The sequence below is a fragment of the Berkeleyomyces rouxiae genome (genome assembly GCF_048999995.1).
Source record: "Berkeleyomyces rouxiae strain 22BRR77 chromosome Unknown BrBRR77_ptg000011l, whole genome shotgun sequence".
In the NCBI taxonomy this organism is placed as follows: Eukaryota; Fungi; Ascomycota; class Sordariomycetes; order Microascales; family Ceratocystidaceae; genus Berkeleyomyces; species Berkeleyomyces rouxiae.
This window is the reverse complement of record NW_027396501.1, coordinates 689,971-715,356: the sequence shown is the minus strand read 5'-3', so window position 1 is coordinate 715,356 and position 25,386 is coordinate 689,971. Positions and strand designations below refer to the sequence as shown.

General features: G+C 51.7%; 6 protein-coding genes across 6 annotated transcripts; 4 read left to right on the top strand and 2 right to left on the bottom strand.

Annotated features, from left to right (window-relative positions):
- Positions 1–2,182: 2,182 nt before the first annotated feature.
- BROUX77_007249 (uncharacterized protein) lies at positions 2,183–4,508 on the bottom strand (the record flags this gene model as incomplete). Its single annotated transcript, XM_073752324.1, has 3 exons — positions 2,183–3,687; positions 3,755–4,140; positions 4,216–4,508. The coding sequence occupies 3 exons, from the start codon at positions 4,506–4,508 to the stop codon at positions 2,183–2,185; spliced, it is 2,184 nt and encodes a 727-aa protein (XP_073602660.1).
- A 1,737-nt stretch (positions 4,509–6,245) lies between these two features.
- BROUX77_007248 (uncharacterized protein) lies at positions 6,246–8,887 on the top strand (the record flags this gene model as incomplete). Its single annotated transcript, XM_073752323.1, has 2 exons — positions 6,246–7,607; positions 7,688–8,887. 2 exons carry the CDS (start codon positions 6,246–6,248, stop codon positions 8,885–8,887), a joined length of 2,562 nt encoding a protein of 853 aa, XP_073602659.1.
- A 5,518-nt stretch (positions 8,888–14,405) lies between these two features.
- Positions 14,406–18,115, top strand: BROUX77_007247 (uncharacterized protein; the record flags this gene model as incomplete). Its single annotated transcript, XM_073752322.1, has 3 exons — positions 14,406–14,523; positions 14,604–14,716; positions 14,783–18,115. 3 exons carry the CDS (start codon positions 14,406–14,408, stop codon positions 18,113–18,115), a joined length of 3,564 nt encoding a protein of 1,187 aa, XP_073602658.1.
- A 223-nt stretch (positions 18,116–18,338) lies between these two features.
- On the bottom strand, positions 18,339–18,833 carry BROUX77_007246 (uncharacterized protein; the record flags this gene model as incomplete). The annotated part of the gene is made up of 1 exon (XM_073752321.1): positions 18,339–18,833. The coding sequence occupies one exon, from the start codon at positions 18,831–18,833 to the stop codon at positions 18,339–18,341; it is 495 nt and encodes a 164-aa protein (XP_073602657.1).
- Positions 18,834–19,747: 914 nt separating this feature from the next.
- BROUX77_007245 (uncharacterized protein) lies at positions 19,748–20,017 on the top strand (the record flags this gene model as incomplete). Its single annotated transcript, XM_073752319.1, has 1 exon — positions 19,748–20,017. One exon carries the CDS (start codon positions 19,748–19,750, stop codon positions 20,015–20,017), a length of 270 nt encoding a protein of 89 aa, XP_073602656.1.
- A 3,888-nt stretch (positions 20,018–23,905) lies between these two features.
- Positions 23,906–25,192, top strand: BROUX77_007244 (uncharacterized protein; the record flags this gene model as incomplete). Its single annotated transcript, XM_073752318.1, has 1 exon — positions 23,906–25,192. One exon carries the CDS (start codon positions 23,906–23,908, stop codon positions 25,190–25,192), a length of 1,287 nt encoding a protein of 428 aa, XP_073602655.1.
- Positions 25,193–25,386: the final 194 nt, after the last annotated feature.

The window sequence follows — 25,386 nt, the reverse complement described above, 5'->3', positions numbered from 1 at the left end:
AAGTTCTCTGTCAGGATATCAAAGTCCAGGCTCGGGTGCAGGTTAGACAAGTGTGTCACTTGTATGTCCAGACATAGATACACAGCTAGACGGACTACACAGCTAACCACTAGCTACGTCTATGTCCACATGTGCTTGTATGTACCATCACCCCCGCAATTCCCGCAGAGTCACTTGTACATTCACCATCACGGACAAGATTGTCAGACATGCAACCAATGCCCGAAGGAAGCTTGTCAAAATGTAAGAGGGAAGCGAGAGAGACCAGAGTAGGTTGGCCAAGGGAGAAACAACCCAGTTCAAACATGGGCAGAGAACAAGGAAGCAAGAAACCCTGAAGGGCTCTTGTGTCGAAACATAGCATGTGCTAGGTTATACCTAGTTACATCAGAGGGAAGAGAAAAAAAAGGACAGCCAGAATCTGATCAGTCAGGAAAAGAAGAAAGAAGCAAGCAAATTGCCTACTAGAATACCAACCTTCGGCGACATCGATGAGACTGATCAGAAAGAAGGAGATCGGCTCCGTGGATGCATGCCGCGGCGCCAGAAACAAGGCTAGACTGACTGCGGGTGCGGTGATTTCTTCCAAACACAGTATTATAGCAATAGTCATCAAGTGTAGTTGTTAGTTAACTATCTAGTTGTTGGTACTTGGATACTTGTCTGGCGTGTTGGCTTTGACAAAATGCCCCGATAACATCACACCCCAGCCTTGAATTAAGAAAAGCTTAATCTGACCTCTCACTTTTTGTCATTGTAGCCTCTCGTCAATATTCCAAGATATGGTTCGATAGAAAAGAAGAAAAGAAGGAAAAAAAAAAAGAAACCCGTCAATAAGAATATGTTGTGCGTACTACATCTACGTGCGTGGCTATGGCGCAGAGCTGAAAACACAGCAAAAAAAAAAAAAAAAAGAAAACAATGGGATATTCGACTATCTACACATGAGTAGTCGGACTTGTCAACTTACACACCAAACCCTATCGTCAATGCACCGGAGACGATGATGTTCTTGAGTTCGGGGCCGAAGGAGAGAGAAAATCATAGTCCGCAAGTAGATATAAGAACCAAGGAGATGGTTGGTTGGTTGGTTAGTTTTCTTTTTTTCTTTTTCTTTTTTTTCTTGCTCGGAAAGATATGACCCAGTCCAATAGTTCTAGACCTGTCACAACGCCCCAAACACAACCGTGGCCGGGAGAAGAAAAGAGAAAGAAAAAAAAAAAAAAAAAAAAAAAAAAAAAAGCAAGTCCCTGGTACACACAGCACACAGGGATGTCTTCCGTTGTTGTTTTTGTTGTTATGTCTACCCATGTCCTTCCACAAACCACTCTTCCTCGTCTCTATTCTCTCTGTCTTCTCCGCTGTCCTCCCCCTCCCCTCTCCCCTCTCCCCAAGGCCTAGGGACTGTTTTCTCAAACGTCTTCCCCGGCATACGAACCCTTCCTCTTGTGTCGTTTCTTCTTCCCAGTCTTTGCTTGCAACGTGTCAGTAGTTATAGTTACTTGTATACAAATAGATAGTAAATACTCCCTCTCTCTCTCTAATTGCAGCCCCTGGCTGAGAGTTCGCTCCCTATTGTCTCGTCCCTTGCCTGTATGATCCTCTTATTTTCACAAGTGTACCTGTGTACTTGGTTGTCTACTCGGGAGTAGAGACCACGGGACCCTCGATCCTCTTTCACACCCTTCCCTTTCTCTGTTCTTTTTTCTCTTTTTTTTTTTCTCTTTCTTCTTGTTGCCTCGCTTTCTTCTCATTCGCTCTTCGCGCTTGCCCTTTGCCTCTTCCCTCGGGCGGAAAGAAAGACTCGACAGACCAGCAGAGCCACCGTGACCTCTTGATTCATTGGCCCATGGCCATTGTTTGATATTCAGCTCCCCACATCTTCGCACATGTGTATACACATGTACAGACACACACACACAAGTAAAAGCAACTACATGCTTGTTCGACGATATAAACAAACGGGTTCTGTTTTATGACGCTAAAAGAGAGAACGCAGCAGAGCAGCCCATCCTGTTAAGCCCTTGTCCCTATGCCTGACTGTTGGTCATGTGTCGTGGCGGCTTGCTCCCCCGTATCTCATTCTGCAGCTGTCTTGCATGTCTCCTCTTGTCCCTGTCCGCCTTGCGCATTCCATCTTGCTCTAGTTATAGCTAGCTAGACCTGAATGGAAATGTGCCGCTTAGAGCTGTAGGTGCACCAGTTTCTTGCACGCCTCCAAAACTCCGCCTGCTGTAGTCCCAATGCCCATGTCCGCCCCACCACTAACGCTACCCCCGCTATGATCCCACACAAAAGTGACGCTGTTGCACGCAGCTTTCGCAGCTGACTGTGGATCCGACATCGATACCGACACCCAGTCGTCGGCTTCTGCAGTTGTGATGCCACCAGGGCCCGACACGAGAGTTGAACTGCCGCTCTTCACACCCGCATCGCCATCGCTGTTGACTGTCGACGGCACTTCGTATTTAGCAAAGACGGTGAGCTGCGGACGGTGCTTTTCATCTGCTCCTAGGACATCTGTTGCCGAGACCAGCACATCCATTTCTGACTTTCCACCCATGCCTGGGCGGTGCAGGGAAATGTTGTCGAGCGCCCGTACCCAGCATGTTGGCAGCGGTAGCTCTTCAGTCATAGATTCGGGCGATTTTACCACTGGCCCTGGCGGAATTATAGGCTTGACCTCCTTTTCTTCATGGTCAAGAGTTTCATGGCACCGCTTGGTCACGGCGCAGGCCATGGTCAGACAGAGCATTTGCCGCAGATCTGTGAAGCTGGGATACTGCGTGCTCGCGGGGAACATGTCGGCGAGGTAGTTTGGGTTATTAGCATTATGGTCCATTAAGATCACCTGGTACATGGTAGTTGTAAGAGGTGTTAGATATGTGCGAGCAATGATAAGGAGACGGTTGTTATTAGCCAAATTAAGGCGAATATGGAATGTAAGCGGTTGCAGAAGAGCCGAGATATAGGCCTGTGAAAGGCTCATTCGCTGTGGTTTGTTCATATGATGTGTGGCCTCGTCAACCTTGTGTGGCGATGCAAGAACGATAAACTGTGACTCTGAGAAGCCGGCGTTGCGCAGGGTTTTGACCATAGCACCTACATACTGTGTACACTCGATGAATGCTTTTCTGTATAACTCCCGCGCGATAATTGGCCGCAGCAGGTCGTGGTTTCCCATGTTTCGTTTCGGCGTTTGGTACGGAGGGAATGGGCGGGAACGCAGATGTTCTGTCTGGCGATGGGCATATGAGAGCAGTAAAGACAGCGTGGTGTTGATGGTATTAGCTGTTTCATCGTGAGATAGAGGGCCCCGTTCTCTTGTGACATCATTGACGTTGACAAGCTCCAAAATCACTTTGCGTCCAGTTGGTGTTAGGTACACAATCCGGGATCTCTCCCTGTTGACGCCATAGGAAAGTAGATGGCGTGATTCTATTAGGAGCTCATGCCACAGTTCCTGGGCAAATATAGTGTTTCTGGCTTCGAGAACATGCGCACCTAGAGATGCGTCTTCTGGGACTGGATCGGGGAGCGCCGATCGCCCTATTATGACATTGTTCTCCTCAAGTGAAACTAGGAGACGCTGGGAGACTCCACCAAGTTTTCCAAGATCAAGTCGCGCACTGCCGTCGTCGGCTCGTCGCATGGGCGCCAGGCTGGAATTCCGAAACTGGGGATTGGCTACACTCGGAGAGATCTTGGTTAGCACGCCAGACTTCAAGATTGAATGAGAAAGCCAGAAGTTTACCTTCAGTGAAGCCAAACTTGACTCCCAACGTGTGGCGCTCATTTGGCAGTCGGCAAACCGCCCAACCCCCTTCGGACACGGAGATGACTGATTCCCAGTATTTGCTTTCTTTGAAAATTTCTCTCTTCAACGTTATGGCGGATTTCTTTGCGGCAGCCGAGATTTTGTCGATATCCATCAAAGTCCAGCCGAGACTGACTTGGCTGTCATCCTGGATCCGCTCGGCGCTTACATTGGACTCGACCATTTTGGTAGAACCGAGCGTGCCGATGCCAACCATTTCTCGCAACCCGGGTGTCAGAGTAGCGCCGGCCTGCACGGGCGATTCCTTTGTCAGCAGCAAAGAGACAAAGTCAAGGGTGATCATGGCGCAGTTGTGGGCGTGACTGTGCAGACAAGGTGTGTGGTATTAGTGACTAGTCAAACTCTAATTGATGCAGTGATGTGCAAGGCAGACATACTCAATCTTTCTCATGATCTCCATCTTGATCGCCATGGGGTCCTTTTCTTCGTCGTCCTGCTCTTCTTCGTCATCTTCACTGGCGTCCATGTCAACATCTTCTGCCTTGTCCTGCGGGCTCGAGGTCTCATTCCGGCTTTGTGACTTTGTCATGAGGCTTTCCTCTGACAACGCCTTGAACCCACCAGCGACTTGTGCATTGGCGCGTGCGATGAAGTCGGAAACGGTTTTTGGAGAACGATTGCTGCTCTCTGTTGGCCACGGCCGCAGGCCAAAGGGGATGCCGTTTGACATGGAGAACGGAGAGGGTTTGAGTTTGTGCTGAAAGTATTGTGATTTATGTCTGCTGACTGGTAAGAGAGGCTATTTATGGTATGGTGAGTCTGATAGATATAATTTGCATGATTATTGAGGTGCAGAAACTGCCGTAATGGATGACGAAAGTCCAAGCACGGCGATGACATCGATTCGATAGTGGTTGCGCAAGGCTGAGCTTCCGCTGGAGCTTCAAAATTCTGCCGCTCCTTTGCGTCAGCGGTGACAGGCCCCGCTTTTTAAGCTCAGCCTTGTGTGGTTGGGCGGTGAAGATGTGGCGTCAGCCATGTTGAAGACCCACTTCCACCTGGGCGCCACATAAGCAGATGTCAAAGCACACCAACAACTTATCGCAAGATTAATCTCGGTGAAGCCAAGAAATCTAAGAGAAAAAATAAATGGGACACGCCAGAATAGGGCCGTTTGTGCACGACAGTGGGGCACATCTTCATAAGTGCGTCATAGGCAGAGATCAGCAAGGTGCAAGGTGCAAGATGCAAATCGCAAAAGTCGTGATCCGTATAAAGACGCATTTCATTTGGTGCTCGGCCGACATGGGTTTCACCAAACCCTACGGGAGGCTCGGCGGGCCGGACAAAAGCAGAGCTGCATTAGCAGCAAACGCGCAAGCACGTACATAGTTACATACATGTATGTGTATCGCAGGGCAGCTGCCTGTTCAAGCACGGCGGCAGCGGCGGCAGCAACGCCAACAGCCCACCGATCGGCAGATCTGGCTTAGTTGGTCAGACCAGGTCACGTGGTGTTGCACATGCAGAGAGCCCATGCAGAACAGACAGTGCACATAGCAGCGCCGGTCGGTATCTGATGTTGCTCATACGATGAGGCAGAGAAGGCAGCTCCGGCGTTGTTTTGGCTGGTTTGTCTGACCATCACTTGAGCCATTGTCGCTGTGCACCTAGTCCGGTCTTCTGATTGGCAAGGGAAGCAGCTTGACACATTCAGGAAGGATCCAAAGTTCGCTTACACCTTTCTATTTCATCACTGAGTCTTTTTTTGCCTGGCCGCCCCTCTCCCCACCGACTCCTTTGCTTTCGCGCAGCCAATCACAGGCGCCATTGGCGAAAAAGGAAGCAAGCAGCAGAGAAAAAAACCATCATGCCATAACTAACAGCCCGCAAGGGCTCGCAAAAGCTTCAAAACGCCCCCGCGCAAGAGCCGATAAGATAGCGCCAGCCGCAGTGGGAGGGCCTTCAAGCCGAACCAGGTCGGCACCAACTGACTTTCTGGCCGCGTACAAGACAGGAACAATCCAAGGCGAAAGGCGATTCTGCTTTCTCTTCTTCTTTTTGATTGTGCTTGATCTCCGTGTCACTGTTTCCGGCCTCCTCCAAAAGCCTCTGCTCTCTTCTCCCTCACAACCCTCACAGCTCGCATAACCCTCCCCGCCTAGTTAGACGGCGCGGCAACTGCCCAGAACAGACCTCCTCCCCCCGCGCCCACCTTCCCAAAACTCCTGCTATTTGCTTCTCTGTGCTCGGGAAAACCTCGTCACATTGTCTTGCTGAGTTTTACCTTCTTTCCTCCTCTCCGCATTGCTCACCGCACAATATTCTTCCTCTATTATTTACGGACCAGCATTTTATTTCCCCGACTTCGCTTCCGCTCGCCCTTTTCATCATCATCACTGTTGGAGAATAGAGGCTTTTTGCGTCTCTTTCCCCTCCCATTCAACTATTTTGTCCCGAGCGGGACATGACTCCAGCCCACCACCGGAAGCTCATCTACCGGCCCATTGAGATCCTCTTCAACCAGCTCCGCCCGTTCTTCCGACGGCTCTTTGCTCGACTCCTCGTCTTCTTCCCCCGCAGTCAGATCCTTGCCGCCCTCGCTGCACCGCCCTCTTCTTCTACCTCGTCACCACTCAACATGACCGACGGACCCCGGAAAAAGATTGCCGTCATGACCTCGGGAGGCGACTCCCAGGGCATGGCTGGTGTTGTGCGTGCTGTTGTGCGCATGGCAATCCACATGGGTTGCGACGCCTTCTGCGTGTATGAGGGCTATGAGGGCCTGGTCCAGGGCGGAGACTTCATCCGCAAGATGGACTGGGACGGCGTTCGTGGCTGGCTTTCCGAGGGCGGTACCCTGATTGGTACTGCGCGCTGCATGGCCTTCTACGAGCGCCCTGGGCGTCTGACCGCCGCCAAGAACATGGTGCTGAACGGCATTGACGCCCTCATCATTTGCGGTGGTGACGGCTCCCTGACCGGCGCCGACAGATTCCGTGCCGAGTGGCCTAGCCTTTTGGATGAGCTAGTGTCTAAGGGCGAGCTGACTGCCGACCAGATCAAGCCCTACCGCCACCTCAACATTGTCGGTCTTGTGGGATCCATCGACAACGACATGTCTGGAACTGACGCCACCATTGGCTGCTACTCGGCCCTGGCCCGCATTTGCGAAATGGTTGATTACATCGAGGCCACTGCCTACTCTCACTCGCGCGCTTTTGTCATTGAGGTCATGGGCCGTCACTGTGGTTGGTTGGCCTTGATGGCTGGTGTCGCTACTGGCGCTGACTTCATCTTCATCCCCGAGCGTCCGACTGAGGATGACTGGAAGGATGCCATGACTGCCACTGTTAAGCGTCATCGCAACCTGGGCAAGCGCAAGACTATTGTCATCATTGCCGAGGGTGCTCACGACCGGAACGGTTCCAAGATTTCGCCCGAGATGGTCAAGGACTTGTTGGCCGACCCTGCTGGACTGGCTCTGGATACCCGCATTACTACTCTTGGCCACGTCCAGCGTGGTGGTACCGCTGTCGCCCACGATCGTATGCTGGGCACTCTGCAGGGTGTTGAGGCCGTCAAGGCTGTCCTGGAGGCTACCCCCGAGACCCCCACTTGCTTCATTGCTGTCAATGAGAACAAGATTGTGCGCAAGCCGCTGGTGCAAGCTGTGATTGACACCAAGGCTGTGGCCAAGGCCATCGATGCCAAGGATTTTGAAGGTGCTATGGCTCTCCGTGACACCGAGTTCTCCGATCAGTACCACTCGTATCTTATGACGACCAACGTTCATGCTGATGAGCATGATCTCGCTCCCGTTAACAAGGTAAGTTCCATGCTATATTTATATGATTTTTATCATGAATACCTGCACGAAATCTAACAATTCCTTTTACCCTGCTGCAGAGAATGAAGATTGGCTTTATCAACGTTGGTGCCCCTGCTGGAGGTATGAACGCTGCTATCCGTGCCGGCGTGGCCTACTGCCTGTCTCGCGGCCACGAGCCCGTTGCTATTCACAACGGCTTCGCCGGTTTCACTCGCCACCACGATGATACTCCTCTGGGCGCCGTCCGTCCCTTCAACTGGCTCGAGGTTGACGGCTGGGCTAGCAAGGGTGGTTCTGAAATCGGTACCAACCGTGAGCTCCCTGAGGAGTCCGGCATGGAGAAGGTCGCCGAGCTTATTGAGCAGTACAAGTTTGATGCTCTGTTTCTGATTGGTGGATTCGAGGCCTTCCACGCTGGTTGCCAGCTGCGCAAAGCTCGCGACGAGTACCCCTCGCTGTGTATTCCCATGGTCATCCTGCCTGCCACCATCTCCAACAACGTTCCTGGTACCGAGTTTTCTCTTGGCTCAGACACTTGCTTGAACGAGCTAGTCAACTACTGTGACAAGATTAAGCAGTCAGCTTCTGCTGCCCGTCGCCGGGTGTTTGTCATTGAGACTCAGGGTGGCAAATGCGGCTACGTTGCCACTCTGGCCGGTCTCAGTGTTGGTGCTGCGGCAGTGTACACTCCCGAAGAAGGCATTTCTCTGGATATGCTGGCTTCTGATGTCAAGCACATGAAGGAGGTCTTCCGCCACGACAACGGAAAGTCCCGTGCTGGCCGTCTCATGCTTATCAACGAGAAGGCCAGCAAGGTGTACAACGCCAAGATGATTGCTGACATCATGCGTGACGAAGCTCACGACCGTTTCGAGTCCCGTGACTCTATTCCCGGACATGTGCAGCAGGGTGGTGTCCCGTCTCCCATGGACCGTTGCCGTGCCGTGCGGTTGGCCATCAAGTGCATCCAGCACCTGGAGTCATTTGGCCCGCGTACCCAGAACAAGGTCAAGCACGATCCTCTCGGCGCGTGCGTTATTGGCATTAAGGCTGCCAACGTTGTGTTCACGTCGATTGAGGAGCTTGAGTCGGAGCACACGGACTGGCCCAACCGCCGTCCTCTGTCGGCGTACTGGTCTGATCTCAAGGACATTGTCGACGTGCTGGCTGGCCGGCCGCACTACCCCAAGCCGGAAAAGAGTCTTTCTGGGCTCCTGGCCAAGGATAGCAAGCGTGGTATCATCTCAGTCGATAACCGCTCTGTCAACTCCAACTAGGGGGATGGACGTTATGACGAGCCTGAGAAGCGGCTGAATGATAGGAAGAACGAATGGGTGAAGAAGAGGGTTTGCACTGACAAGGCCATGTGAGTGAATTGCCTAGTTCTTTTTTTTTTGGTTATACCGGGATTTCTTTTTTTTTGGTTTCTTGTGTTTTTTGTTTTGGTTTATTGCCATCTTTTTTTTCTTTTTTATCCAGCTTCTGGTTCGTATCTTTGTATTATAGGACGGATATCCTGGGCTTGTATTATTAGTGTGCTTTTCTCTCTGTTTTTAAAGGTTTGCGCTCTTTTTTCTACATTTTCTTTTTTTGCTTCTCCCTTTTGCTTTCATCTTCGGGAAGAGACAGAAGGGAAAAAAAAAAAGAACCCATCACTTGTCAGTGATGATAACGAGTGCATTGCCGAGTCCACAGAACAAGAAGAAGAAATGAAAAAAAAAAAAAAGAGAGAGATTTCGAAATAATTATGCCCTTTTGTTTCCATGACATGCGCGAGGCCCCTTTGTTATGAGGTTGATATTGTCACCACGCCGTCGGCATGTCCGCCCGCTCGGGTCGGTTGGTCGGACTGGAAAAAAAAAAGGCGGAAGCGGGCTAACTACATATGCATCAGCCAATCACGGGCATATAGCAGAGCCGGTGGATTTCACCGCCGACAAGGACGCGAGAATTCAGCTGTCGCCGACTAAAAAAGCTCCGATGATGCAGGAGACGGGTTCTTTATGTGCGCCGTTTATTTGGCTTCCATTTTTCGTTTTCTAGATCATGCACCAGTATAAAATGTCGGGTCGGTACATGGATCTGGTTGTGCTTGGATTCGTAACCCTAGTGTCATTGGCTGTGTTTGTGTAACCCTCGCTAATTTACATGGGTCTAACCCTATCTGTAACATATGTACATGATCAACGTATTGTATAGATATTCATCATTCATGTCAATTCTCGGGGAAGTACGATGACACCTCAGATCGCAATGCGAAGAGTTTCTTATCTAAAGCCTGTGTTGAGATGATGGGCTGAGGGCTGCATGTCAATGCAAGGTTAGCCAACTACTTGATATAACTAAGAATTCTGTGCCAAGAACTTGGGCAAAAGCCGCGAGGGTGTCAGTCGAAAGCATGGGGTTTTATAGCTGAGAGATAAGCATTGGGGATAAGCAGTGATCGAGATCACACAGTGGATGTAGTTCCGAAAAAGCTTAGGTCGATGATTTTCCTCTAGAAAGCCAAAATGGAGGGGCGTGCGTGGGGTGGAAAGGGAAGAGAAGAAGAAGGAGAGAGAGAGAAGGACAAGGAGCAGACGAGGGCGACGCACGAGATTCGAGAAAGAGGGGAGGGCGAGGCTGGGGAGATGGAACGTGAGGAGGGGCCTACGACAGAAGATCTTTTCTTCTTTCATCCTTCTCTTGTTTATTGCCGTTCTACGGGCCGTTGCCATCCCCGTGCTTGGGATGTAGAGTGGGACCCGAGAAGAAAAAAAAAAAAGAAGCGTGCGCTGCTGGATCGTGCCTCTGAGGATTGACAAGTATACTGGGTCACAAAGTCGTATTAATGAGCGGACATTGGTTGTTGCATGGAAATCTTGAAGTGCCATGTATCATTGGAGTGGCTGTGGTGGACGGTGAACACTGCATGTGATATGGACAGGATAGACAGTTATCGCGTTTCCACTTGCCATTTTCATTGTTGGCTTCTTCACACTGCATGCGGCCTCGCTGTGCCATTTTACGCGTATATTATTGTTTGTGTTGGTTTGATCCACAGAGAGCTCGGCCTTTCACGGAACATGTACATACATCGTTGATTGTTGCTCTTATTCACCCGTATCTGGCCGTTCGACTTACACAGACCAGGCCGCGCTGGCGTAAGCCAAGCAAAGAGACAGGCCTGTCTTCCTTTTATGGCATCCTGGGTCATGGTCAGTGCATAGAGAACAGACAAAAAAAAAGAGAGAGAGAGAGAGTCGGTCGCTCAGAAGTGTGCTCCGCAGAAATATAAACACAGTATGCCATGTACGGATGTCTCTTTATACGCATCACGCGAAGCAGGGCTTGGATAGGAGAAAAAGATGTATACACACAACGAAAACGATGGCCCGCGTGATGAGCAAGAAAAAGCCGCAGACCCGTTTCCTGATTCCTGTATGAAGTCATGGAAGATGCAGATAACTAGGTATTCTTTGATAGTTGAGTTTGTAATAACTGCAGTGTTCCCTGCTGCACCATGCCGGGTGCCCTAACTCGTGTTCACGGCTGCGATTACCATAATAACGAACCGAACGCACCTGCATTAACATGTGGGTGGTTCGCCGTGGACAATGAAGGACCAGGACTTTGATAAGACCCTCGAAGCGAGGACATGGTTGTATACACGTACATGTAGATTGCTGCTCAGCCAGTAGCTTTTAAGAGACATGGAAAGAACACTACTAAGGCCACGAAACTAAAGTGGATAAAAAGGTTGTTTGGACAGCATGTATGGATGACATGGGGGCGGCGGCTGAGAACCGACACCACTCTGTCACCCAATCCAGGCCGTGTTTCCCTCCACAAAAGCTGCCAGAATGGGTTTCTGGGAAGCCCAAGTGGCCAGCGATGTCCTGAGCTAATTTATTGTTTTATACGCCGGCCTGTTGTTGTTCGCCCGATGTTGGCGCTCTTCTCTGCCCAGCTAAAAGGCTTAGTTGTAGAGTTTTCGCACATAAATGCTTGGCTTTGGGCACTACCCAGTGGGATAAGAATTGGGGGTTGATGAACGCCAAGCCACGTCTGGGCTTTTGCCTTCTGGCCTTGCATCTGGCCCGTATTGTGGGAGGATGGGGCATCATCTACTTATCAGTTATCCGGCGGGGGGAGGCAAAGGCGAATCATGGTAAATGCTCACTAAACGCAAAATGTAAGATGTTTAGACCAGCTCCCAGGGTGCTGTATTCAGGGTTGCTGGGCGCGAAGGAAGCTGCACTTTGACATGGCATGGAGCATAAAGTGGCAAAAGCCAAGAGGACACAGAGAGAAAGTGAAGGGGAAAAATGTAGAAAGGTGCAAGAATTAATGGTCAAGTCGTAGCCAAGATGGGGGGGGGAGGAAGAGAAGCACAAGAAGAGGGAAGCGAGTCACCAGGCATAATGCAAAAGAAAGCACCAAATCAAAGAAGCGCCTGAACATCGGCCTTGATAATCGGGTAAAAAGTGGCAAGCCATGGCATTAACTAAACCATCCGCGCGTCCAAGTTCCGAAATTTTTTGGGGGGTGTTTAAAAAAGAAAAAAAAAAAGACCAGACGTTGATTCCGACGTCAAGTCGTAGGGTCCTTGCCGTTTTTGGCATAAACTAGTCAACTTTGACTGAGGAAGGTAGGGCTCATTTTTGCTTGCTCTTGCCGTGGGAAGGGGCAAAGGCGGATTTTTTTTTGCCGTCACTCATTACCCTGGCAGAATCAGGAAGGGTTAGGGAATATTCGAATCAAGGCAAGGGCGGATGATGGAAGCAAAATAGAAACAAAAGAACAAAAGAACAAATGCCAAATGAAAAGGACTCGAGAACCCCTGAAGGGCACCTTCCTAAAGAGGAAGTTTTGCTTGATGTAACTATGTAACGTAGAGTTTTGTTGGTTTCCCTGATGTTGTCGAGTTTGTGAGGAATACTGCAAGTGTACATGCCCATAAACACAAGTAGTTATACAGCGAAGAAGAAGATGAAGAAAAAATACCAGTCACGTGAATATGTGTGTATCCTAACTGGCCAAAGTACCAACAAGTTGAGCAGAGGCGGAAAATTCCCGGCTACCCAGCTTTCTGTAATTTTGTTCATCGGCTTAAAGTCCTAGGTTCTGGTCTGTGCTGAGATCACGTTGCCTTGTGCTATTGGCCCAGGATCTTTTTTTTGTATACTATACAGCTCGCACGTGTGAAAAAATATTTTGTCTCAGGGTATAACTACAGGTACTTCATATACCGGGGGAGGAATATGAGGAAAGATAACACCGGTCAGCTAATCCAAGAAAAACATCGAGTCCGTATGTGAAATAAAAAAAAGTGACGTCCGAACCATGGCCAGCGTTTCAATGCCTTGGCTTACGATAGGGTTAAGTGAGGCTCTAAGTGGGTGGCTGGAGGCCGTGAAGATTTAATGTGCGGGCCGAGATGACTGATGCGGAGGACATGACATGAGTCAATGAAATCTTGGAGAAAGAAGAAAAGCGAGTTGTCATTGGAGGAGGGGGACGTCCAAAGAATTGGGGTGGCCTTGGGGAGAAACATGGATAAAATGAAGAATAATCATGTATCTGCGCCGCGAAACAAAAAGAAGAAAAAAAGGAAACAATAAAAGCAAACAATAAAAACAAACTTAGCCAGTTGCGGAACAAAGACGTTTATCAACTAGGGTATAGCTTGTCTGTCATTGGAGGGCTCCCCGAGGAGTGAAATATATGCATATCATGACGTCCAAGCTTTGTGTCTTGTTTATTTTGGCTTCCATGGAAATCCCTTTCTCTTTCGCTCGCATTGCCTAACCTGAAGAGCCCACGAGAGTAGGGCTCTGAAAATGGACGTTAGGCATATTTTGGTTAGCACTAACGTGACGATGGATAGTAACCGTGGGCCTTATAGCAAGGTATAGCAGAGAATACGATGTATGTTTGTATAGGTTTGTAACTATGTAGCTAGTTACATATATATATAGTTACTTGTTTACACGCAAAAGATCACTCCAAGACTGCAGCTGTCATGACTTGGCTCCTCCACGGAGATGACCTTCTTCGGCGGGGCAAAAAACTAAAGACGGTAGCCAAGGGCTGGGAAGAAGGAATAGCAAAGAGCAGGAGATATTAACAAGGGCAAAGGTGGGGAGGGAGACTCGACGGCTGGAGGGCTTGAGATGGGGGTTAAGTGGAGGGTCGGGCCAGAGAGAGATAGGAAAGATAGCAGCCCAGATAAACAAGCGGCCGTTCAAGCGGCCTTCGCCCAAGGGAGAGGGAGGGCATCGAGTGGTACGAGAAAGATAGAGTGGTAGCAGTAGCATAGCAGGAACAGGGGGAGATACAGTCCGAGATATCCCTGCATAGCCGATCAAGATATGGCTTGCCAGATGTACATGGAGATAGATTGGCGAACGGAAAGATACCAGCGATTGTAACTGCAGTATGTACTACGCACATGCACCTGTATCCAAGGAAGATGGAGCCCGAAATTAAAAATAGAAACTGGTGGGAAGGCGTTAGGTAGGCCGGCCACTCAGCACCACCCGTTGCGTATAAGAGATCAAGCGTCCCCAGGATCCCCACGGCAAGGGAAGCTCTCCTCTCTCTTTCCTCTGCTCTCCAGGCTCGTTTCTTCTGCTCCAGATTTCACCGCCCTTTGGCCTGGCCCAAGAACTTCTTGACTGAAGTTCCCCATTCACTTTTGTTTCTTCCTTCTACCGCACTAGGGGACCGAAAAAAAAAGGAGAACGAGACTGCATCCTACGTCCCTCCTTCCGCACACCATCCCAGACGCCCTACTGTTGTTCATCTGCAACCATGAAGTTCACTTCTCTGGCAGCGCTGGCCATGACTGGCCTGGCAGCCGCCAACGACGTACTGTACAGCGAACGGTTATCCAAGCGTGGCCTTGATAACGAGGGCAACTTCAGAGCCAGTAAGTCAAGCTACCGTCCGGGCCCCGTATCCATAGGATATATCAGACTGCTAACCCATACATCTGTACCCCCGTGACAGAGTTTGTGCACGTCAACGATATTCACTCGCATCTGGACATTCTTTCTAGCTCAGGTCTGGACTGCAAACATCCCGACCGTGGCTGTTTCGGTGGTTACTCCCGCATCAAGCACGTGATTGACACCAAGCGTGCCGAGTACAAGGACACGCTGGTGTTTGATGCCGGTGACGAGTTCTAGGGCACGCTGTTCTACAGCCACTACAAGGGCGAGAAGATTGCCGAAACCATCAACTATGTCGGCTTCGATGCCATGACGCTCGGCAATCACGAGTGGGACGGCGGCGACGAGGAGCTGGGAGAGTTCCTCAAGAACCTGACGTTCCCCATTGTCTCGGCCAACGTGAACTCGAAGAACGCCAACATCAACGCAACTGTCAAGCCGTACCACATTTTCGAGGAGATGGGCATTGCCGTGATCGGTGCTACTACCGAGACCACAGCCTCCGACTCCAACGCCGACATCACCACCTTTGAGGATGTTGTGACCGCCGTGCAGAGAACCATTGACCACATCAAGGCTAACACTGACATCAAGCGCATCGTTGCCCTGACCCACATCGGCATCGGCGAGGACATCCACCTGGCCCAGCGCACGCGCGGTCTGTCGCTGATTATGGGCGGCCACTCGCACACGCTCCTGGGCGACATGCCCGGTGCCGAGGGCAAATACCCCATCATTGCCCACGACCCTGATGGCAACGAAGTGTTCGTCGTGACCGCCAACCGCTGGGGCTTCTACGTTGGCGAGATTGACGTCACCTTTGACTCCGAGGGCCACCCGCTGTCCTACGAGGGTGCGCCGATCCGCATCGACGACAGCGTCGGCTACGACACCAAGCTGCAGGCCAAGATTGACGAGTGGCGCAAGCCCTTTGACGCCTACGGCCGCGAGATTGTTGGCAGCTCTCTCGTCGACCTGGACCAGCAGAAATGTCAGCGCTCCGAGTGTGTTTTGGGTAACGTCGTTGCCGATGCCATGCTGGAACACGTTCTGGCGAGCCCTCTATCGTGGGTCACTGAGAACAACAAGAACGATTACTTTGCGTTGGTCAACTCGGGCGGTCTCCGTGCCACCATTGAGAGCGGCGATGTGACCCGTGGCGAGATTCTGACTGTGATGCCCTATGGCAACAATGTTGTTGATGTTGAAATCGACGGCGAGACCCTGTGGAAGGTCATCGAGGGCGGCCTGGCCTGGTACAACATCATCAACAACGCGCCCATCACTTCCTTCTTCCAGGTTTCCAACGGCGTCAAGATCGTGTGGAACCCTTCCATGCCCACTGGCTCGCAGCTGATTAGCGTCGATATTGCCGGCAAGAAGCTCGACTTCTCCAGAAACTACCACATGGTCACGCTGGATTATGTCGCTGGTGGTGGTGACAATATCCTGGCTGAAACCGACCCGCTTAACACTTTCGATGAGCTCAACAACGTCTTCTTCGAGTATCTCGCGAAGCACTCGCCCATCAACGCCGGCATCACTGGTCGTTTGGTCAAGAGCGACCTTCCTGGCGTTGGTACTCCCATCTCAGGCTCGGCCGCCAACGCCCCCAACGGCTACACCCTCAAGTATGGCTCCCTTGGCGCTCCTGGCGAGGATACCCCCGCCAGCTCTGCTTCCACCTCTAGCCAAGGTTTCACCAACACTACCAGTTCTCTGGCCCCGACTGCCTACTCCACTCAGCCTGCCCTGGCTACTGGTGCTACCACCTACAGCGAGTCTGAGAGCGACAACAGCGACAGCGACTCCGACTCTGATGACGAGGACGAGGACTCTTCCACTCTCATCACCAAGACTGCTTCTCCGACTACCGCCGCTGCCACCGGCTCTGGCGTGTCCGTTGGCTACACCTCTTCCACCTACAACACCACTATTTCTGGCGTTGTCTCTTCCACTGGCGCGTCTGTTGCTTTGACCACTGCTCCCACCACCGTTTCTGTCTCTGCCCGTCCTTCCCGTACCGAGTCGCCCATTGACCCTCTTGACTGGTGGGTTGAGTCCGACATCGATTCCGACTCGGACTCTGAGTACGACAGTGATAGTGAAGACGAGGAGGAGGATGAAGACTGCGAGACTGGTTCCACTTCCATTACCGCTCCTACCGTGGCTGCCACTGGCTCGCTCTACCCTCACACCATCAATGCCAGCACCATCACTACCGTCGTTGTCACCGGCTCTTACCCCAAGGCCACCGGCATCACTGCTGTCGCTCCCAAGCACACCAAGAAGCCTGCTGCCAAGGGTGATGTGAGCAGTGACTCTGATTCCGATTCAGATTCTGACTCTGACTCTGACTCTGACTCTGACTCCGACTCCGACTCCGAGTACGACAGTGACAGCGACGACGATGATGGCGAGGACTGCGAGACCGGCTCTACTTCTGTTGTCTCTACTACCACCGCTTCTGCCACTGGCTCTATCCACGGCACCTACGGCAATATCACTACCACTGTTGCTACTGGTACCCACGCCCACGCCACCGGTGTGGCTAGCGGCAAGAAGACCAAGAAGCCCTGGAACTGGAAGATTTCCGACGACAGTGACAGCGACAGCGATAGCGATAGTGACAGCGATGACGAGGATGAGGACTACAAGCCCAAGAAGCCCAAGCACAAGACCACCGTCACCTCCGCTTCGATCACCAAGGTGTACCCCGTTGCCACCGGCTCGCCCGTCAACCCCTACGGCAACCACACCGTCTCCGCCTCCATTGTCACCGCGATTCCCGCCAAAACCACCAGTGCCCCCTCTGGCAAGCACAACATTGACCTGGGTTACGGCTTCGAGGCTAGCGTCGACCTCGAGTTCGACTCTGACTTTGACTCTGACGACGAGGATGACTACGAGAACGGCAAGTTTGAGCCCTCCGGTCCGCGCCTGACCGCCTACACCGGCGAGCTTGACCACGAGGTTGTCTATGTCACTTCGCAGCTCACCAGCACCGTCGTTGTCACTATTGACTGCAGTGAGGTCACCGCCACCAGCACTGGCTCTGACGGCATTCCCACCCTGACCAAGTGTGAGCCTGCCGTCCGCACCAGCGTCTTCGTGACCGCCATTACCTCTGAGGCTCCCAAGCCTACCGGTGCTGCTGGTGTCCCTGCCGGTGCTGCCCCCGGCTTTGTCCCCGGCGCAGCCAGCTCCAAGCCCGGCGCTGCTGCTGGTGCTGCCCCTTCTTCCACCGTCCCCGCCTCTGGCTCTGCCCACACCGACTCATCCTATGCCGGCTCTGGCTCCGGCTCTGTCCCTGATGGATCCATCCCTAAGGGTGCTGCCCAGAGCAGCCACACCGCCTACACTGGCGGTGCCCACGGTGCTATCCCCACTGACCTGCCCGCCACTTTCTCGTCGGTCGTTGCCCCCGCTGCTCCTGCCGCTGCTACCTCTTCCAAGACTACCACTGACGCCCAGGGTAGCGAGGTTCCCGTTGTGACTGCTGGCGCCAGCTCCATGGCCGCGTCTTTGTCGGCTATGATTGTGGCTGTGGCTGCTGCTCTGCTGCTGTAGGCAGATGTGTTGATGAAGAGAATGGTGACTGTATAACAAAGGTTTGTCGACAATTATGAAATACCAAGAACACCGAGGAGGAAGTGTCGAGAAGATTTAATATTAGAGTTTAATGAAATTTCATAAAAGATGTTTGTGAGGACTGAGCACAAGTGTTGTGAGTGTTGGCCGTAGACTTGGTAGATTCCATGTTCCCCTGGCGCCCCTTTAGATCCCGGATTCTCTAGGCCTCTGTATAGTTTACCCCCGCACCCGGCTTGCTGAATCGCAGAAACTTGGTGTGACGCCCAAGAATCACCGGCGCACCTCTTTTGCCTTCGCTGTCAACTCTCCAGATGCCCACTGACGTGAAGCCCAAATTCGAGCCAACGCGGTCAACGCGGCCCTCAATCTCCACAATCCCGCCGCCTGCCGTGCCAAGGTAGCTAACGTTGATATCAACACTGGGGCCCGTCTGATCCCGTAGATCCCACGCGGCAATGGCCAAGCCGCCGGCCCAGTCGACAATGGTCGCCGACACCGACCCGTGGATGCTGCCCGAGATGTTGAGGTGCTCTGGCCGCACGGGCATGCGCGCCACAATCAGGCCCCTAGACACGTGCGTAAACGTCACGTTGGACAGCAGAAACTTGTAGATGGGTGAGCCGAGACAGCGCTCATCGTGGTAGGCCTGCACATGCGTGAGAACATCTGCGTTGGCTGCGCCGATATCCGCCATTGTGTCGAGGTGCCGCGCGGAAGGACTGGGTAAATGAGTGGCAAAAATGAGTGTGTGAGAATATTGCGGAGGCGTTTCGTAGTGTCGGCGGTGGTGAATTGGAGTGAAGAGTCACAGTTGACCATCACGAAGTTTACCCCACCAAGTCATATAACCCTAGCGGCTAGTAGACCCTAGTAGGAATCCAAAGTAACGTCACGTAGCTGCGCTAAAAGCGTCAAAAGGCTAAAGGTGAGCATCATGACGACGCCGATGATTTTGGTGGCTGACAATTTCTGTACCCAAGGCGCCTTGATCGGGGTGAAGGCTGTGACTTTCTCATGATGAACTAATCATCTCTTCTTACAGTATATCCATTTTGCCCTACACTCGACCATCTAGACTCTTCCGCTAAATGTAACTAACTATCACGAACAGAACGACCTTCATGAAGGATCGTGGCAACAGAGAAAGAACACTAAAGCATCCTGTTGCTCTAACATTTACCGACTTCACGAGTTCTAACCCCCATGAACGCATCTCCAAATCCAACTCTTACAGCTGTTAGTGCTTGATGCTCTTCGTCGACACCCAGAAATGCGTGACATGTCGAGGAAAACGCAGGAACAGGTGGCGCATATCGCTACTGGCTACTTGGAATGGAAAGGCGTGAAGCTCAAAGTTCCGAATGCCACGGCGGGTGCTCCGGAAGTATGCCTCTCAGCCGGCCTTCTCCATCTTCGTCAAGTTGCAGAGCTGAGCTAGCGGCACCTCGGGGCAGAGTATCGGTGTGTGGCCAGACAAGATGAAAGCTACAAATACCACGCGTCTCTTCTCCTTGTTCTTTCCGTCTCCATCATGGCCAACACCGTCAAATTCGCTCTCAAGCTTCATCACCACTTCTTGTCCATCTATGCCAAACCCACGCTGCCAAAATGCAGGTCTCTTCCATTTTCTCCCTCGCCCTCCTCGCCTCCGGCGCCACAGCCGCCTCTGTTACTGCGTGCGGCGGCAAGGCCCAGGGCTGCATCGACCAGGCCGTCGTCGGGGTCACGCCGTGCAAGGCCGGAGACTGGGCCTGCGGCTGCAAGTATATCGGGGCCATCCAGAACGCGGCCACCAACTGCGTCATTGGTGCTTGCGGCAACTTGAACAGCGCTTTGGCTGCGGCCCAGGAGGCACGTGCCATTTGCCAGAAGTCGTAACGGACCACGGAATGTGCGGGCGATGTCTGGAGTGGGCGGTCGGGCATCGAGTGTTTCTAGAATTCTTGTTTCTTTTCTTGAAGCAACTTTTTTTCCCTCCTCTCGCTGTCGGAGTCGGTATGGCCGAGCTGGGAATCAATCAAGCCAAAAAAGGCACAGTGCCCTTCTCTGCATTGCAGGAAAATGCATTGAACTGGGTCTGAGCCATGCTTGCACACAACCCTGCCATCTTTTTTTCCTATCCTTTTTTTTACCAGGCCCGACAAGTGCATACATCTGCTCCACATGTTGAGTTACGACAAGTACTATACATGCAAGTGAGTCCACGGGTATAATGTCAAAGCCAGAGTTCGCAGTTATTATCTGGGCTAACTGTTGCTGGAGTGCTGGGTCACGTCGTTATAGTACTCGAAACTGGGATATTTGAGGTTGCCCTCCTTTCAGTCCATGTATATTCACACAAACTACAATAATATAAATTATGATTTTTCGTTTCTCTCATTCCAAGATTGAAAACCGCCAGGTCGCCGGTCTTTGGGTTTTCCGTTGTCGACATGAATTCATTCTACAAAAAGCACAAGGTCGTAAAAATTAGACTTGGGAGACAGCCAAGTGCCCGTCCCCATTTTTGGGGGCCATCACGGATGGCTTTTTCGTCTGTGGGATTGAGAAATCTACGTTACACGCAGCAGGGGTACGATCTCGTACTACGCTGAAGAAGACGATACAGCTGCAATTCTCCAATTGACAACTTGTAGCAAGCTATAGCTATAGGTAGCTACAAGTGCTTGGACTTGTCGTTTTCACTGGGCTTTGAACAAGAGCCTAGCTCTCATACATTTGAAGATTAGCTACTACTCACATGAATGTATCCATGTAAGCACAAGTATGCAGTGGCATGTAGCTGTCGTGTATACTTACAGTCCGTCTCTAGCGTATTCAGTACCCCAAAGTACTTCGGGGCTGGCAGTGATCTGAGTGTTATCTTCTTTGGCCGACAATGTATCTAGATTATCCAAATATCCATGTTCCCCACAAAGAACCAGAGGCCGAGAAAAGAATACCCCGCAGATCAATTTGAACTCCAACTACGCACCAGTAGACATTGTGCTGAAGCCGAGGCGAGACTAAATCTCCAAGTCCACTTAGTCCCAAGACCAAAACTACCTTCGGAGCCGATTGGCACTTGTACATCCAGGTACCATGGGCTAGTAAGTAGAGAAAATATGAGCTACAAGTAACAACTAGCGCAGGATTTAGCCCATAGTCTTATTCAAAGTGTGGAGAATCGAACATCAACTCCACAAGTATGCCATAGATTGCGCAGCCCCATTCAGCTCCAGCATCCCAGCGACCGTGACAGAATGGAAAATGCCGGCAGTCAGTTAAGAAAGACAAGTACAAAAGCATATTCTGTTATGTTACCCTCTTGATTTTGATGGAAAGTTCTCGGAAATAAGACAAATACTGAGTATTGCAATGGGAAGCAAGACATGCCCCCTCCAGAAAATACAGTGGTAATTGTCCTAGTTACTGTGAGTAAGTGACATATAGGTGTTGAATATGAGTTCGCGCCCTCTTATTTAATTGTCACTTATAGCGAGTGCCATGGCCAAGCGGAGTGGTTTTGATACACCGCTCCCCATGGCAACTTTATGACTAAAAAGTTCAAAGCAAACATTGAAAGTTGGTACTGAGACATTGAGATAACCGGAACTCACATCAGCTGAATACCAAGGACGGCGAAGAAGAGCAGGAAAACATGGGGGACAGACTGTGCTTCCAAGACAGCCACGGATCTTTGTTTTGCTACAGCACAAATAAAGCCATTTCTTTTCAGGAAACAGAGTAGCACCTTTTGATACTGCAAAGGGATGCGGCTAGTTGTTGTCGAGTACCACCCGAGGCTTCGTGATACTGACACTGTACTTGACTCGCAAGATGTAGACAAGGAAAATTCTACTCCTACTCGTTGACTTGTAACGCCATTCCAGCCGCCTATTGAAACACGGCTAGGTTGTCAGGACATAGAATGGGTAATGGCAAGTAGCTCAGCGAGACTCAGGGAGCTCATAGAAACTTTCAGAGCTCAAAAGACAATAGGATGGAAACTTGCTCTTTGTCTCGTATTTCCCGAAGCTGGAGCTTACGAAAACACTTCACCGGCAAGATCTTCTCAAGGCGCGACAGATGAACCTTGTTAGAACGCACATCTAGCTATTGGATGTCATCATCAATTATCTTAGTGAGGTTAAGTTGACGGAAGCCGCAAGGACTTGTCCTAATTCAGACTAGAGGCCCTGTCGCGTCCAAGTCAAGCCATTTGGAGGAATCCGAAACATGTGCTAGGGGTGTTCACGGATGCATATTTTTATTAGCACAGAGGAATCTATCCGCAGAAATTATGCACGAGTACTCGTGATATCTTTTTAGATTTCAACCACGACTTCTGAGAGAGACACAGCCATCGCTTTCAGGTTTCTTGTCGTTGACCAGTATTGCGTGGTGAAGCTGACTAATGTTACCCTAACCCCAATTCCCCAGCTAAATCTTGTAAGAGCACGAATTCATCTCCCCGCAAATAAAAGCAAGGCAAATCAGTCTAGCAAGACTTCAAAGCCCCAGCGCAGCCATGGCTAAAGCGGTAGTTTCCCCGTATTAAGTTTTGACAATGTCGTGATTCACAACAGAGCACTTGCCATTTCGGGAAGGTAAGACTGATCCAGACCCAGCGTTCACCTCAGCCCTACGGGTTCTGCCAAGAATTATGGGTTGCACAAAGTTTGGGCTGTCTCAGGCAACTACCAACAACATCACCAAGAAACGCCCTCTGCTTTTCTTTTTTTCGCAGCTACATCAGGGAATTTGGTGCATTTGTCTTTTCACTGTTTTCGTATCACTGAAACATAGCCAAGCGGTTATTGGCCATCTCAGTGCTGAGTGCTGTGGGGGGCAGTTGCGTATTTTTTTGCCATCTAGATGCAATGCTGGTCGGGTCCGGTGCGGAAATGTTGCAAATCTGGCTTACAACTCACGTCATCGGATATCTCTTGGTCTCATGGCCACTTGGTAGAACAGCATGTTATGTCTATAGAAGGGATATCTACTCTTCTCCTCTCTCATGTTCCTCCTCTTTCTTTATCTGGCACTCTCAAGTCTTTCTCTTTTATACTCCTCTGAACCTGTCTTTTTTTTTATGAAATTTGGAGCCCCGATTGTGAATAGGGCGAGGGGTTACATGTGGAGGGTTGGTTCTAGTAGCGACACTTGCCAACTACCTTCACCGGCAGCACTCCGAGAGGAAGCCTAGAGACGGTAGCGAGTGACAACTGCTCTTGACGATCTTTTTCCAACCACAGCTCTCGGCGACACTCAGAGAACTGTTTTTTCTCTCCCCAGCCCCACGAACTTGGTGGCTCTTTTAGATCTTTGCCCCAACTACCTTTTCGCCAACATTTCGCCTAACTCTGTGTGTAGTCCTTCTCTCCCTCTCTCCTCCTTGTCAACTCTCTTACATTCCTAAAGGCTCTATACATAAACTTTCGAGACATGTGCTCGACGTTCTATAGCTGACGTTGGTCCCCGGCTACTGCGCTTCATCCTTCGTGGCAATCTGTGCGATGCTACGATTTCCCGGTCGCCTATTGTGCAAGTACATTTGGCCGCCAAATTGCTATCACGTGACTGTATAACCCTCACCCCTCGACTCGAAACCCTCGACTACCCGGATTTTGGCCCCACAAACAACTGACAACTTTATTTCCAGGACAAAAACTGGCCCGTCGTCATTCTGCATCGCATGGCCATTGATGGGCGCTTCCAAAAGCGCAAATTGGATTGATAAAGCGGTGGATATTGACACAACTCGCCTTTAGCCTTGTGATCACTATGCGCTTCTCGAAATTAGTCTGCCCACGTGGGGCTCACAGCCGGTCCGTGGTGGCCACCACGCCGGCCTCGCCAGTTCCGGCTTTGCCTCCAAGAAACCGGCTGCTCGCCAATGCGCCAGCCGCTCGATCTTTCTCACACTACACACACCTTCTTGACGGCAGTGGGGCTCCATCAGCTGTCCAGGATCCACCACCACCGCCCGTCTCCGCCAAGATCCCGCCCGTCTCAACCCCCGCATTTACCCCCCGCACTTCCTTTGATGCCCCGGACGTCCGCAAGTCGTATTTCCTCGGCCACCACCGCTCGGCCCTTCGCAACATCGAATCACGTCTCTCCGACACCGGGCTCGTCGTTGAATGCCGCGACATCCGCCTACCGCTCACATCATGGAACCCGATGCTCGAGCGCGTCCTCGCCAACGCCTCGCACCGCGTCGTCGTCTACACCAAGTGCGACCTGATCACCCAGTCGCCGCACAACGGCAACATCCAAGCCATGCTGGGCCGCTTCCACGCCTCGCGCCCCGGCTCAGGCAAGCCCATCTTCCTGCGCAAGGGGACCCCGCCCGCCACACTGCTCGCCGCCCTGCGCGACGCCGCGGCCCACAGCGAGAGCCTGACGGGCCTGCGCGCCTTCGTCGTCGGCATGCCCAACGTTGGCAAGAGCTCGCTGATCAACCGGCTACGTACTTACGGCATGGGCGGCGGCCGCCCCAAGGTCGCCGCCACCGCCGACTACCCCGGCGTAACGCGCAGCCTGTCGATGCCCGTGCGCATCCTCGGCGGCAAGGACCGGCCTCAGGATAACGTGGCGGGCGAGGGCATCTTCATGGTCGACACGCCGGGCGTGTTCATGCCCTACGTGGCCGACCCGGAAACTATGCTGAAGCTCGCGCTGACGCACGGCATCCGCGACGGCATCGTGCCCTACGAGATCCAGGCAGACTACCTGCTCTACAAAATGAACCAGTGGGACCCGACCCTGTACGCCCACTTCTGCCCGCCCACCAACGACGCCATGCAGCTGCTCGGCGCCGTGGCCACCAAGACGGGCCGGCTATCCCGCGCGGCGCCCGGCCACGAGCACCACGCGGCCGCCTGGCTCGTGGGCCAGTGGCGGGCCGGCAAGATTGCAAAGTACCCGCTCGAGGATGTCACGCCTGATGCGATCCAGGCGGCCATTGCCGAGAACGAGAACCCGGCGATTTCGCTGACGCAGGCCAAGAAGCTGGCGAAGGAGGCAAAGAAGGAGGCTATGGCGGCGAAGCGCAAAGCGAGGGGATAGAGCGCGGAGAGAAGGCCGGAGAACTGTTGTACTATATTAGCGATTTGTACCAACATCAACATCTACATTTCTCATCTTGTCATATTTAGTCGATGTGATCTCACATGAAGCACATAACTCAGATAACTGAAGCCTTTTTTTTTCAATTCGTGATATGCGGCCGGACACTTGCTTCTTTCGCGCTTGAGAAAAAA